At 40.4% G+C, this 15,234-nt stretch overlaps 2 protein-coding genes across 5 annotated transcripts in view; both read left to right on the top strand.

The window, feature by feature from the left end:
* The first annotated feature begins 448 nt into the window (after positions 1-448).
* dsn1 (DSN1 component of MIS12 kinetochore complex) lies at positions 449-6,135 on the top strand. Its single transcript, XM_079519852.1, has 12 exons — positions 449-561; positions 826-871; positions 1,001-1,165; positions 1,574-1,745; positions 1,858-1,931; positions 3,134-3,206; positions 3,324-3,414; positions 3,524-3,574; positions 3,965-4,036; positions 4,522-4,669; positions 4,857-4,950; positions 5,055-6,135. Exons 1-12 carry the CDS (start codon positions 494-496, stop codon positions 5,141-5,143), a joined length of 1,143 nt encoding a protein of 380 aa, XP_079375978.1. The 5' UTR covers positions 449-493; the 3' UTR covers positions 5,144-6,135.
* Positions 6,136-8,546: 2,411 nt separating this feature from the next.
* Positions 8,547-15,234, top strand: part of pbx4 (pre-B-cell leukemia transcription factor 4) — a 35,390-nt gene continuing 28,702 nt past the window's right edge. For 2 of the 4 annotated variants that reach the window (XM_079521234.1, XM_079521233.1), the window contains exons 1-3: positions 8,547-9,455; positions 12,149-12,268; positions 13,965-14,038. In XM_079521234.1, coding sequence (XP_079377360.1) covers positions 9,277-9,455; positions 12,149-12,268; positions 13,965-14,038 — 373 coding nt within the window. In that variant the 5' untranslated portion in view covers positions 8,547-9,276. The remainder of the gene's footprint in view (positions 9,456-12,148; positions 12,269-13,964; positions 14,039-15,234) is intronic. The other 2 variants (XM_079521235.1, XM_079521236.1) reach the window with 1 other exon arrangement.

Here is a 15,234-nt window from a genome sequence, read left to right as displayed (position 1 = left end):
CACGCTCGTAGATGTGCTTATTTCTGGTAAGAGTGCACGTGATGGTGCTGCACCCAAAGCCAGTAATAGTATCCGTATGATGCATTTCATTATCAGACTTAAATTTATCATTAAATTTCTTGTATGCCCCAAAATGACTGGATATATAGCCTACAGCCTGGTTTTGTAACAGTTGTAGAAATATTAGACCTTAATTGTCGACTGTTGCATGTTTTTTCTTTCTTATTTTTCTCCTTTTTTTACATTTTGGACAAAATAGCCAATTTTACATCGATGTGCCCAGAATTCCCTAGTGCCCACCATATAAGGGTGCCCAACCCATGCACACCTTACCTATCCATCCTATCCTGTGGGCGGCCGGACCCCACTCGTAATCGTAGTTCCCTCAGCCCTGGTTCTCTCGTCTAGAACACTACGTTTCCCAGAATGCATAGCTTAGAAAGAGGGCGGGGAATTTGTTGGGCGCGCTATGAGGTTTGTTATTTGAAAGAAAATGGCGAATATCCGGATTGACTCAAGTCGCTCAACACAACAAGTTTATGGCTGTATTGGACGAGATAGGTAACGGTTTGTGTTTTCACCTAAAGTCAGTAAACTAAGAAATAAGAAGTGGTATGATATATTGTTTTTTTGGTACAGAGTGCAGTCCTTTTCTAACTTACTGATAACTCAAATGTTTGTGTTCTTGTCTCTGGGTGCTAGCTAATGTTAGCTGCAACGACTAACATTGCAATTTGCGACTAGACATTTAATCAAGCAGACGTTTTTATAAAGTGTGCCCTACGTTTTCATAGTTTTCTTCTTATTCGCTCATTCTGTTCTTAGCAGTGGCAAGAGTGTTGCTGTTGATGCCGGGGACAAGGACAAGAAGGTAAGAAATATTTGAGGCTGAGGCTGAGCTGAGGTCAGGTTTCAGCCTGGGACTGGATTAAAAGCCTTACATTAGCCAAACATTAGGCTACTGCAACAAGTGAACTACTGAATTATCATGTTTACAAAGGTCAATGTCGGTGAAGTACCTGTATCCAAAAGAGGTCGCTCCTCAAGTTCCAGCCCAGGACGACCACACAAGTCACCTCGCATGCAGTCTGAGTCCACAACACAGATGGATGGAGCACCAGAGGCATGCATGCAGGGAACTGCCACCATTGAATTACCAGTAATGGTGGGGCTGCTTTAATATACATTGTTACTTACTGGGTAGCTTAACCAATAATATGATTATGAATAATGATGATAATAGTGATACCTTATCAATTAATGTTTTGTATTCATAATTTAAGTATCTAAAGATGCACTGTTTTTAGTGCTGCTTTGAATGCTGTCTACATAGATGTGGACATTTTACTAAACAAGTTTTAGAGCTGACCCCAAGATACTTCAATTAATGAATAATGGAATGATTCATAATAGAATACATGCACGGAGTACAGTACTAGAGTGACATAGTTACTAGGCTGAGGACAGCTTATTAGCTGACCTTCAACAAGTGAATTACAATATATTGCATTATAACCTGGTTAATACAAAGGTCAATGTTGGTTACGTGAATTCCCCAATGTCCACAACACAGATGGATGGAGCACCAGAAACATCTAGTCTGGAGTTGGGATCAGTGGATACGCAGGGAGAGAACCTGGAACGAACGTCCCCCATCCAATGTCCACCAGCTGCACGGAGGAAGTCCTTAAGGAGGTCTACCATGGGCAGGCGCTCTCTTCCTGCTTGCCACAATCCTTTTCAGAGTGAGTACTGTCCTCTGTCCTCATCCTAGATATGAAAAGATGGCAAGAACATGGGCTGCTTAGTCATGACTTATCAGCAGTAGACATGACTAACTCATTCTGTTTCTCTTAGACCTCTGCCGAAGCATTAGCCCATCACTACCACAGCAAGAGAGGCTGGAGAAGCTTATGAAGGCTTCAATGGAGGTGAGTGTGTCATCACTGTCATGGCAGGCAGCAGGCCTACAATTATCTGCAGCTGCATTATCCGCAGAAATATTTAGTTGGAGTGGACAAGTGTTAAGTTCAGCTGTGGTGAATGTCACATGAATAGTTAGAGCAATGGAACAAATAAGACAAGAGTTGAGTTGCTTTGTGATTGTTGTCATAGCAGATTTTATTTTATGTTTAAATATTACATTTTTGTCCCTTAAACTTAAGGACCACTTCATCCTTTTTCATCCTACCTTTTATATAAATGGTCTTCTCTAATGCTTATTATAAAATGGTACCTTTTTTTTTGTCTACTTGGACTGTCTCAGAGGAGGTCTCTGGACAGTTCATAAACCTGTCTACCAGTGACATTGATGGAGAATCCAAGCTAATAGAAACAGAAGGCTTTCTTTTCCTGTAAAATGTGCATGTTATAATAGAAGCCGTCACTGTCAGTAGAGGGCGCCAGTCCACAGGTTTGTGTACTTTTTTTTTGCATTGAAACCCCCGGTTTTAGATCTCTTCATATAAGAACTGTGTTTGAAAAATAAACCGATCATCCCGGCCTTTTCACTCATATGGATATGAAGCATCGACTTCATATCCATATGAAGTCGATGCAACCCAGAGACTAAATTTCCGGGTAGCTGCAGCTGCCTGTCGCACAACAGAAACTGACATGTTAATTACGTTTTTTGTATTGATATTTAATGTTTTGTGGTTACTACGAGTCGAGTCACTGCCAGCTGAGCTTACGTCAACGAGGAATCTCAGGAACGCAATGTGTTGACAGCTGGGCGTGACGTATATTAGCAGCGACATTGCTTTCATACCCTTGTAGTTTCAAGGCTTTTGCGGCCACATTAATTCCATTTTCTCCAGAAACTGGCTGTATCAAATATTAATGGACATCATTAACGACGCACAGCCACCCCCCTGACCGAAAGGCCGGGATGATTGGTTTAATTTTCAAACGCAGTTCTTATATGAAGCCACCTAAACTTGAAATGGGGATTTCAATGCAAATAAAAAAATACATGAACCTGTGGACTGGCTCCCTCTACTGAAAGTGACGTCAGACTTCGGTGCTGTATTCTCACATTTATTTTAAAAGAAAAGTGAAATGTATTTCTAATTTAAATTCTGACTGCACATGATCAAAATACTGTAAAAATGATCTGTCCAAATTCTCCTAGTTGGAAATAGAGAGAACCCGTGATTCACTGCAGTCAACACCAAGCGCCTCATTGGAGACATTTGAAAAACAAGGTCAGTGTTGGTCCTATATACATTTGGTCGTATGTAATGTATTGGGTTAATAAAGCTCATCGTTTCTGTAAAGGAGGAAATATATTTGTTTTGAATATATTTGTCCTTTTTTGTTAGTTGAGGACATGCAGAAGGAATGGTGTTGTTTGGCCAAGGATATACATGTTAATAAGATGCCATATCACCAAATCCCAAGTAATACAGCTAGGTAAACCTCTTTTTAAAATATTTTATATACAACATAATGATTATACATTTCTCCCAAAATTGCCTTTAATGTTAAATGTACCTTCCTCGTTGCTTGGTTTTGACTCTAGTGACCCTGGGGTACAGCAGACCATGGAGCACATGCGACAATCAATCTGCAGGTATGTTAATTGCCATTGACAATCTTTTTCAGTTGTGAGATTTTATTTTTGCTTTAGTCCATGTGTTAAATTTAACACTTGGTAAAATACACAATTTAGTATTCAAAAAAAGCTTGAAATAACCTGCATGTGTCTGATCAAGTTCCAGTCATAGCATTTTTGTGTAGATGCCATCCAGGGTATTTTCCTGCTGTAGCCACTAACAGTTGCCCCTTGAGGTCATCTCCCATCTCTGATTTAAACAATCTCCTTATCCCAAGGCATTCCAGGCAATTGCCCTTTTTCACCCCATTACAATATTTAGTGTGAGTGTTGGTGATCTTTTTAAAGACTGTTTATTTACCCACAAAATAATACTTTTATATTTATTATACCCACCTTATTTTGAAGGCTACAGTTGGAGGGTGCATCTTGGGAAGAACTGCTGAACAAACACCGAAGTAAAGCAGAAGCATTGACAAGGTGAAACTGTCCTCGATGGATTCTATATTGCTATTTATTACAAGAGTTTGGGCTATCCAAGCATTAAATAATTCTGTTGTCTACCCTAGACGGGGTGCATACTTAGTTTAGACTAGTCATTGGTTAGACATGGGTTAAGGTTAGGTTTAGGTGTGCTGCCCCGTGGGAGGTTAGGTTTAGGGTGAGGGTGGTTTCCGAGGCTAAGACTGAAGTCATCACTAAAACATAGCCTACTTAATTTGTTTAGAAACACAAATCTAATCAGTCCTTGTGAGTAGGAAAGTGAAGAATGTAGCCGTTTTCATTTTTAAGTCTAAAGTTATTCTTGATGATGCACCAATAAAATCGTTTTGGAGAACATGCAAACCAATCAAAGTTGAAACTTGGAGAAAGCCATTGATGTTGAAAGGGGAGTTGCACCACTCAGTTCACACAGGTGTGATTTTTATACTAATAATAATAAAAGTGTCTCTCCTTTGCAACAGGAAAGTAGAAAAGGGTCTGGAGAGCGGTGTAGTGTTGGACTCCGCCTATGTGGTCCAATGTTCCCAATACAAACTCATACAGACTAAACCAGATTACCGTGGCATCCTCCACCAACAACTACCCTGTTTGCAGACTATGGAGCTGGCGGTATGTTGGAAATATCATATCAGTTGCTGAAACACACCAGCAAGGCAGTTGTTTTTGTGAAATGGCTTGTACTTGGAACATGAAACTCCTAGACGGGTGGAAGGAAAATTCCACAGTTGTCTATTTGAATTGTTTCATTATATTCACTTTTTTTAATATCTCAAATTGTACCTGGCCCCACCAACAGATGGACTCTCAGCGTAAGATGGCACAAGAGCTTCTGGCCATCCACGACCGGGCACAGTTATTGGTGACAGAGACCAGTAGGAGATTGAGATTAGGTATTACATTCTTTTTTTCTGCCACTTTTGCTATGTAGTTATTGTATGCCTTTTTACTGAGCAATGATCTGCAATTATTTTAATGTATTATTTCCCTACTTCAGAGGCAGAGGCAGAATTCCAAACCCAGTCATGTGACAACATCAGACATCTGTTGATGGCAACGAAGGATCCACCTCTTATAAATAAATAAATAAATGGGAGAAAGGTGTGTGGGTATAGAGCGTTGCAGTACTGCCCCCTCGAGAGACCCGAAAAATAATTCCCCGTTCATAGACTTTTCAAAAAGTATTTATTTAAAGACGTTTGCGCTGCGGACAAAGCCAACTCGAGTTGTGACAAATCATGACAATAAACGCAATGTTTTGGGCCGAACAAATAATTAGAAAGAAGAAAAAAAGTGTTTTTTCTTCTTTTGTAATTATTTGTTTGGTACAAAATATTGTGTTTGTCATAATTTGTCACAACTCGAGTTGGCTTTGTACGACGCTTAAAAGGTCTTTAAATAAATACTTTTTGTCAAAGTATTTATTTAAAAAAGTTTTTGAAATGTCTATGGGGAAAATGCATTGGGAATTATTTCCTGGGCATGGTGTCGTCATGAAAGGGGGTGGGACTGCGACGCTCTATACAGATTCCTTTTTTCCCAGAATTGTAAATAAGTCATTTATATATTTTATGTATGTTTTGTCTTCTACATTATGTAGGCCTGTGTACATATTTTTTTGTTTATTACCTGCATTATTGTATGTAGTAAACTTGTTTCAGGTGTTTTACAAACTGAAATGGTTAACTACAGGTTTTTTTCCCCCTCATTTCTAGGTAATGCATGACTTTGACCACCAGGTGGCAATGCTGCCACTCTTTTCAAAACTAACATTGTCTTAACTATTTCTACTGAATGAACTAAAAGTTATTTGTTTCTCAGAGAATTTGTGCATCCTGTAAATGATCAAAGAACAGATGGAGATTAACATTTTTTTTTTAAACTTTGTATTTGCATTGATTCTCAGCTAGTGATATAATCGAGGCAAATTGTATTGATTTCATTTTACTAAATTTTCTCTAAATGTATTGCCATCAGAATTATTTGTGTTTTACAAGCAGTGAGTGGTCAAGTTGTTTGTCCAAATGATATTTGAGTAAATCTTTTTTTTTGCAAATAAAGTGTAATTCAAGAATAACGAGATGCTTGTGAACTCTATTTGAAAATGTGCATGACAATATATTTTTTGACCTATTGATTATAGAATGGCCATTTTCGTCAAATAAGAAACTTCACAGTTTTCCAAAGCCTGACGCAGTATGTACAATGCTTGATATTTACTCTGCTCAGTGCTCATGGTGCAGCATCTATTCCACCCCACCAGTGTCCCTGACCATTCAGAGGAGGCCCCTCCCCCACAGTGACTCACTCCCATCTCTTGCATTTGACTGGGTCACTGAGGCAGAACGAAGCTTTGACATTGTGCCAGTCAAAGCATCAGTCTAATTCTCTATCATGTTTTCACCCAATAGTGTTTCTACTAATTTTCCTGTTCCGATGTGTAGCAAGAAAATCTGATCAAGAGAGGGAAACTGCTGTGTTACACTAGTCTTCAGCAAGGTGTGGGTGATGCTCGTAATTGTATTCATTTATGTTGGGGGTGGTGTGGTTGGGGTGACCGTGAGCCTTTGAGTAAAGGAAGATGGTTCACAGCAGGAAAGATCGATTCTTATTTAGATGAAAATGAGGCTTGATGCTTGTGGTGAGAGGAGGGAGCTTACATACTAAGAAGTTCATAGCAGTGCTCTTTAAATCAATCATTCACCATAACACAGGTTGCTTAAATTGTTTTCTCACATTTTTCAACTTTTTCCAGATCACAACAATATTGGTTAATACATGTGATCACCTGCTGCCACTATCCTATGTCTAACTTGAGGATGATATCACCAAGCTGTATACTTGTACTGTTATAACTTAAGTTAGTCGTATGTGTTTATTATTATTGGCCCTTATCAAAGAAGATACCCTGTACAAAAGGAATACACAACATGTCCTGTACTACTGTAGTTGCCAGGTCTATTATACTTGTATGCACATGCAAAGAGCAAAGGCTGACTGTATTCTCTAGTCTTGCTCTCTCTAACTTTAGATTGATTAGCTACAGATTGTAGTAGATGGATGTGTGGAGAGTCAGCATAAACCACTGCCAGTTTGGTCCCACTCCCGCATGCGCACCCATCATCTCTCCAATACAGCACACGAGGCTGCACCTCTCCTCCACGTCCATTCAGCTAGCCATTCGTCTTGGGAAGCTGTCTTTCTGATCTGAGTGATAAACTACAGCAGAATTGTCCACGTTCGCAGAAAAAAACGAGGACACTTGTTTTCAATCTGTGCTGTCTACATTTTCATACTGAAAGACAGATGGGATGTTTCATTCATTGGCAGCTTTGGACAGCAATCCAATGTAACAGATGCTGTTACATTGGCCATGCACTTATTGTTATTATATTTTTACCTCTAATATTGCTCAATAAAATTGCCATGATCTGTATTCATAATAGAATGAGTAATTGTCTCCAATATAACTCATGAGCCAAACAAAGTGATTCATATTCTCGGCTATTATTTCACTTTTACATTTACACTTTAAGCAGATGGGATTAGTGTGTTTTACTTTTACTTATATAAATGACTATTTAACATGAGCATCACCATTGTTGGTGATATAGGCCTATCCTATTAAAATATGTACTAGCAGGAGCATGTACTTTTGAAGCATGGAGTTTACCAAGGCACCCACCCGCCTGTCCTTGATACTGGATACAGGAAGAGTGGGAACAGTGGGCACCTTGAGGTGAAATTGGCTATTTAAATAATATATAATTGTTAATGTAAAGTACATGATTTGAACATGCACAGTTCACAATTATCAGACCTTAACTGTCAAATGTTCAAGTATGTTTAAATCATGCATAAATGATAAATTAAAAGACCATATTCCAAATTATTTCTTTTTAGTAACCTCAAGGTGCCCACTCTTACTGACTGTTACCCTAGTATACCCCCCACCCCCCCTTGCATGTTTGTTTTGAAATGTAAAGTCCCAGGTTAGATGTAATTAATAGTAATGTATTTATTTAATAGACATTTTTTTTTCGGTATACCAGGTTGACCGTTGATCATGGACATGAGCAGTGGCCTAGCTGCTCACCCAATTGTTTTGATTGAGGACAGGAACGCATTTAATTATAGCCTATTAATTATAGGTTAACATTTATTTTCAGGTAATCTGGGCGACCGATTTAAATAGAGCCCCATTACCCCATATGTTGAGAAACCGTCCAATTCGAAAAGAGACATGAATGTACTAGTAAGTAAGTAACAGTAACAGTATAACAGTATAATAAACAGTAACAGTATAATAAAGGTCGGCTTGCAGAAAGCCCGTCTTGTTTTTACATTGAAAAAATAAGTTATCGTGTCGCTCCTGCGCGCCACATCGCCGCTCTGATCGCTATAATACTCCCTCATATTGTTAAGTAGCTGGATGATTGGGTGTCGTTTTATGGCATACTGATTAGCCCACAACACGCAAGCGCGCATCGCTCACTCACTCACTGGTGTTCAACGAGCGCACACACACACACAGCACACGACAACAATGGCACTCCGTGCTGCCTGCTAGTCTGTTTTGATGGGTAACCTCTCATAATAACAGGCTTCATCGGGTGGGGAGTTTGCTTGATGGTTTCGCGTCTAGTAGTGGTGCAAGCGGGGTACATTCTTTTAATGCACAGTAATTGCGTGCACAGAAAAAAAGCATTGTGCATATTTTTTTCTTTTACTTTGACAATGACAATGTGCTCGGCGCTATAGTCCGCCTGCAGCTCCCACATTGTGTTCATGTGTGGCTGTGGCTGCTGCTAGCAGGCAGGCAGGCAGCTCGTCACTGCTGCTTTTTTTCCTCCAGCAAAGCAGCTCCACTGGCTCTGCCTCGTCGTCTCTCTGTGCAGTTAGCTCGCTGCTACAGTTAGCTGCACGGCGGCGGCTCCATTGACTCTGGAGAATAAAGTGGGGGAAACGCGGGCGAATGTAGAGCGAAATCCGCTTTGCCGTCTTTTTCTTTAGCATACAACGGGGCTGGTTCCGACACTAGCTCGTCTTGGGGATCGGGTAGGTTCATCGAGTGTTGTGTGTATGATTTGTAGCAAGGAGGAGATACTTTGCTGGGCTGGCTAGCTACACTGGCTAGCTGTTTGTGTGTATTCTTCGACTGAGCCTGGGGAAGGGAAGGGGGAAAAACGACGGGCGAGTTTTTTTTTTTCTTTGAAAGTATGGATGACCAGATCAGGATGATGACGGGCCTCGCAGGACTCGGGGGACAATCGCAAGCCGACGTCGGAGACCCCGACTCGGTCAGAAAGCAGCTCGGTCAGCCCCAGCAAGACATCGGGGATATTCTACAGCAAATAATGGCCATCACCGACGAGAGCCTGGACGAAGCACAGGCCAGGTAAGAGCAAAATGTTTCCCCCCCACACACACGGGCAGCGATCGTCGCCGATCGAGCTATGCTGTTTTATAAGAACGCAAAAGTTTTGATTGGAATATGCACGTTACTTTAGTTCCACACTTTATATGATTATAACAAGTCTATTACACACTTGAAACGAGCGTTTTAGGCTTTAACTTGTATACGGCACGAATACTTACTGCTTTAATATACTTTGAAGACATGTTTTCTGCGTTCTCCAGTTTCTGCCCTTTGTGTCTAGCGTTTAATCTGGATTTGTATGTTTTATTAACACACGCACCTGGGTAGACGTGGAGATGACTACCCGGTCTGTGATAATAAGTAAAAAAAAAAGTTTGGTCTCCAATTACAATGTTATAAAGATGGCCTGGACATTTATTTGGACTTAGTAACTACATAGAACTCGGGTCGTGTAACTCTAGTGTAAGGTTGTATAATCCAATGCATTCCTAAAACGTGTCTTTGATATCATAGAGAACTTTTGGGTTTCGGAGGCCTCTAAAAACGCCAAGCGACTCGACATAACTTCAGATGTTTTGGGAATTTTTGATAATCCATCATCAGTGACCAACAACCCAGGCGATCGGTGTTTGCTATAGTTTTGTCCGTTTTTTAGTAACAGTCAATCAAGACATTAGGTCATGCTACAAAATCTTTGATGTAATGCTAAACACAGATTTGTAGGTTTGATGTATTTGAATATTTTATTAGACATAAATGTCTAATGCACGAAGTACAGTCAGACATTTGAGATAAAAGGATAACCCAAAAGTCCTAAAGGACTTGTTTCCATTGTTGGCCTATGTATTCAGTTCATCAACATAGCATAAAGAAATAACACAAATACAATATAATCACCTGCGCCTAGTAAAATGTAGACTACCACAGCCATGTTATCTAATTGGGTGGATGATGTCTGTTGGCTTTCTCAAACGTCTCTTTCTATCTAATGAGCTAGTGTCGATAATGTTAGCCATTGAAATGCAAATTAGATTGGTAAATTAAGGTATGGATTATTATGGATGGCCTTAAATTAGGCCATATCAGCCTGGTACTGGCACATGATGACAGCAGTCATCCTCATGCCTCTCTTCACTGCTGGTAATATTTGCATTGAGGTTATGTTTACATATCATGGAATCAGGAGTGCATGCGTGTATAACAATAAGCAAGTGACCCACATTCATTTGCCATGTGGCTTGGAGGAGCATAAAGGTCATCTTAAAGTTGAAGCGTTAGTATTTTTAACAATAGGCAGCGTCCACTGCAATACTGTGGCCATAGTGTGATGTGTCATTAGCTAGTGATTTTCCACCCAACATTTGACCACCTGGTTCTCTTAATTAATTCACTCCTCTTTCACTCCCTCCCTCCCTGGTGTTCATCCTTTTCATTGTGTGCTGGGTGCAATCAATTCTCCTATAATGTGTACGCGAGTGCAGCTGTCCACAAATCGAGTTTCTATTAATGAGATAGGGGTGTGTGTGTGTGTGGTGGGGGGGAGATGCTCTACTGGCAGCTTATGAACACTGGGTTATTACCTTTTTTTGGTTGACTTAATGGCTCTAGATTTTAAGTGAAATGTGTTCACTATGCCCCCCCAGTGCTCCTTTAGTTTTAAATTTCTAATTAGCCTTGTGTTGCTTTTGTCTTTTTAGGGTTGGTTTTTCGTGAATAGCCATCTTGGAGATGAATACCATTTACAAAATGTAGATATGGGAGTGTGATATACCATATACTTTTCATGGATGCAAAAGCCTAATCTAATTAAGAAGCATGTGTAATAGACTAGGTTATTAGTCTAGTATAGTTAAAACAATATTTAAAAGTGGAAGCTGTTCCTGTAGTGAGTAGAGGAGTGTATAGAACTCTGGACCCCTACTCGGCATGTCTCCCCTGTGACATGTGTTGATGTGTGTGTTGACACTTAACTTTTGGATAGAAGACTTACACTTGGACTATTTAGCACGTTATCCACTTCGGATAACATTAGGTATATATACTTTGTCATAGCAAAAATAGCCGATCTACAATGTTCTATGCGATCTACAAATGACATGCTCAAAATAGGGATGCTGTGTTGAAAATGGTTCAACAGAAATACGTGATTCTGTGTACCTGATGATGATGATGATGATGATGAAGTAATTCAACTGACAAAAGTCCCAGGCTCTGAATAGGAGTTTATTAGTGGCAGATGGAGAAGACATGTTTTTCCAGCCACAGCCTACAATGTAGTCTCTACATTTACCAGCATCTGGCTGTGATGCTGTTTTCCCGCTCAGGTCTACCCTATCGAAAAGACAAAACGCATGCAGGCTTGTCATGTCAGGACAGTAAGCAGCCTAGGTCTACTAGTGCTTGCTAACACTATTCTAGCAGCAGTAGTATAGCAACAGCAGCTGGAATTGCTTAGAATGTGTGCAAACATCATCACAATAATTACTTTGACATTTTTGGTATCCACAGAATATTCTTCCCCTTAGTTCCGATCGACTAATAAAATGTGTGAGGTTGCTCATGAGGGAGGGTGATGCCCTTGTCGTGGAGTGTGGGAGACAGTGTGCTGGGATAGGGAGTGGTGTGGGCGGCACAGGGACACGGTGCGGTGCAGCGTACCCTACCTGCACGTTGCCCTCCCTCATCCTCTCACCCTGTCACCATATGTTCAGATGCTGGCCAGAGGAGTCACCGGCGCATTCGCATTGGGGCGGATCAGACGACACCACAGAGGGAGGGGGAGCTAGGGGGGGCACGGCAGGGGGTGGCCTGCCACTCAACTTCCAGCACAGGTCAGTACAGGACCGCATGAGCACCCCCCCTCCTCCTCCTGCTCAGTCACAATCCTCCATGATGAAGGCACCCCACCCCCCCAACTCAAATCCAGCAGTGACAACATAAAACTGATAATGCAAGTGGTCACAAGACACGTCCATCACTCTAGACACATACTACTCGCCATAAGAAACTACTGTGCTAATAGCTATCCTTCCTTACAGATATGTCAAAACACACTCGTTATCTAAAGGCTATACAAGCTAAATATTTCTTTAAATATAATCGTTAAACGCACCACACGCTGTGCTGGCCGCACACGACTGGACTTGATGTTGAGGTCAGGCGTAGCCTTATCATACTCATCTGTGATTGTCTGTAATGTGTTTCTGGTGATGTGTTTTGGATAGACAGTCTAAAAATAGACTGAATTAGAAGGCTTTGTAAACTCATTGTATTCATTCATTTTTTCCCGCTCAACTTGAATTGATTGTTGTGCATGAATCCTTGTGTTCCTTTTTCAATCATGGTTCAAAAGTATTATGTAATAAAAGATGTGGAATGCAGGTTTTGCCCTTTCATGTGCTTCTTGTAACTGGTAACAATATTCATATATCTGCTCATGCCTTTTTGTGTAGGCTTTTATTGCCTTAATAAATATATTTTATATTTATATACTCAAGTTTACAGACCACGCAAATTATAAATATGTCATGGTTCTCTTGTTATGTGTGGTTTTATGTGTCAATGTGAGTTACAGACTTGAGAAATGCAACGATTCGTATGCATCCGTTCTGCCGTGCTCTGATGTCTTTAGTTTGCAGTCATTTCATTTCATTTGGTGAAATTAGCTCAAATATAAGCTCACAACGGATCGCGTTGAGAGCTTGTGGATTTGCTAATTTTGTCAAACAAAAGAAAATCCTGGGGGGCGCCGGTCAACTAAGTACCGTATATAGAGTTTTGAGTGGTTATGGGATTACTATTACTAATGTGTCACTCTAGGCTCGGGCATTTGCTGTAGTTGTGAGAAATCATTTGTTTGTAGTAACTTGTGCATTTTGTGCTGTGTTTGTGTGTTTTCCCCCCTCAAGTGGACAAATCAGGGCACAATGAAGGATGAATACCATCTCTTTTTGCCTTTGGGCTAATTTTGACAAATTAGATTTAACCTAATGTAGTCCCATCAGTTTGCCATGAACTGAACTGTAGATTACATCTTTCTGTAAAGGGCACAAAGTTGGATTACTTTGTATTGACTGTGGAACCAGATGCACAATTACGTTGTACTCATGGCTAAACATCAGCACATACAGTATATGTGCATAGTGTATATACTGTATACCACACTATAACATGTGAACATTTTAACATTAAATGGCAAACTTGGCAATGGGGATGCTTTTGGGCTGTCAAAGGCATCTAGACATTAAAATTGTCTAATTCTATTTTGTGCTCTTTTTATTATGTCTCCCTGTGCACTTGAGCATGATGTGATATCATAAGGCTTTATATAATTGCCAAGCGAATGCATAATTCTCAGCATTAATATTTGTGGAAAACTACCACATACTTGACTGTTTGAGTCAACGACTACTTCTACCTGCCTTATAAAAAAAGGACATGGAAAGCCTTGTAATGGAGATCTGTTTATCCTAATCCTGCTTTCCCCTCTCTCTCTCCCTCTCTCTTCTGTTCTCTGCTCTCTTGTAGGAAACATGCCCTGAACTGTCACAGAATGAAGCCAGCCCTCTTCAGTGTTCTCTGTGAGATCAAAGAGAAGACGGGTGAGTCTCTTCTTCTCTTGCTCTCTTTGTATTCTCACAGTCTGCTCGGCTTGCTTGTCAGTGTTGAGATACAGTGTATCAGTGGCTGCTTTGCTCCACTAATGGATTCCTTGATGCAAGGTTGATCTTTCATTGGCCTTGAAGTGAACTTCATTGATTATATATCGATCCCATTGGTTGTAGCACTGATTTAGCTGCAAGGGATTGAATCTGTATCATTAGGTCAGGCTTATTCTTCTTAATTATTCCTGATTTCCCTTGTAGTTTTGGCCACGTCATTTTAGAACCTTGACCTATGGTAGACCTATCGAGACTTCACTCTGACAACTCGGACTAATCTTATTTGACTTAACCCCATTGAAACAGAGCTAGCGCTAGTAGAAAATACTACTTAATTGTTTGTATACTCGAACCCGCGACATGCTGTCAGGCTGGATGACCAGCCTATAGGTGCCCGGACCGCTACGCCGGCCCAGGCCATTGATTTCTATTAAGCCAGAATTCATATATTCACCGTATTTTAGCTTCCCCCGATTCACGGGGTCTTCTTCTCCTTGTGGACAGTGAATGGCAAGCGGACATGTTCAAGGATGCAGCTGTTATTATGTTAATACAGCAACACAATTGAATAACCTTTTTAATCATATTGTTTAATCAGAAACTATGTTGGATAATGTCTTTTGGCTAATTGTTTATTGGTGATTTTGAATACTTTTGTTCTGTAGAGCGATTTGAACTTGTCTTAGTTGGTATGTTAGGAAATATGTATTTCTAATTAGTATGTAATTACGCTTATAGATTGACTATATCCACTGGATAATTTCAAATATACTGGATGTGAAGTAAAATCTCAAATGAACAAAATGTCAAGTGAACACCTAGAATAGAAGCCTTATTCAGAGTAAACTGGATGCCTATTCTTATCTTGTTAGCTATTCCAGTCAGCTAGCTGACAGATTTCTAGTATGGTTCAAAAGCGGAGGGCAGGAGTAGATGGCAGATTGATGGTTATGGTAGTGTGAATGGGGTGGGGTTTTGGAATTCTCTCCCACTCTCCATCCCTCTCTCCATCTTTCCTCTGTATCTCCTCTAACAGCAAATGTCCCCAGTTCAAATACAATTTGTAAGTGCAGCAGCACTGGTTCCAGTTGTGACCCTCCTGTCAATAATGTATTATTGCTCTCCAGCGATTGGAG

This window comes from Electrona antarctica (genome assembly GCF_951216825.1).
Source record: "Electrona antarctica genome assembly, chromosome: 14".
Taxonomy (NCBI): domain Eukaryota; kingdom Metazoa; phylum Chordata; class Actinopteri; order Myctophiformes; family Myctophidae; genus Electrona; species Electrona antarctica.
Note: the sequence above shows the minus strand (reverse complement) of the source record. Positions and strands in the feature narration are given on the sequence as shown.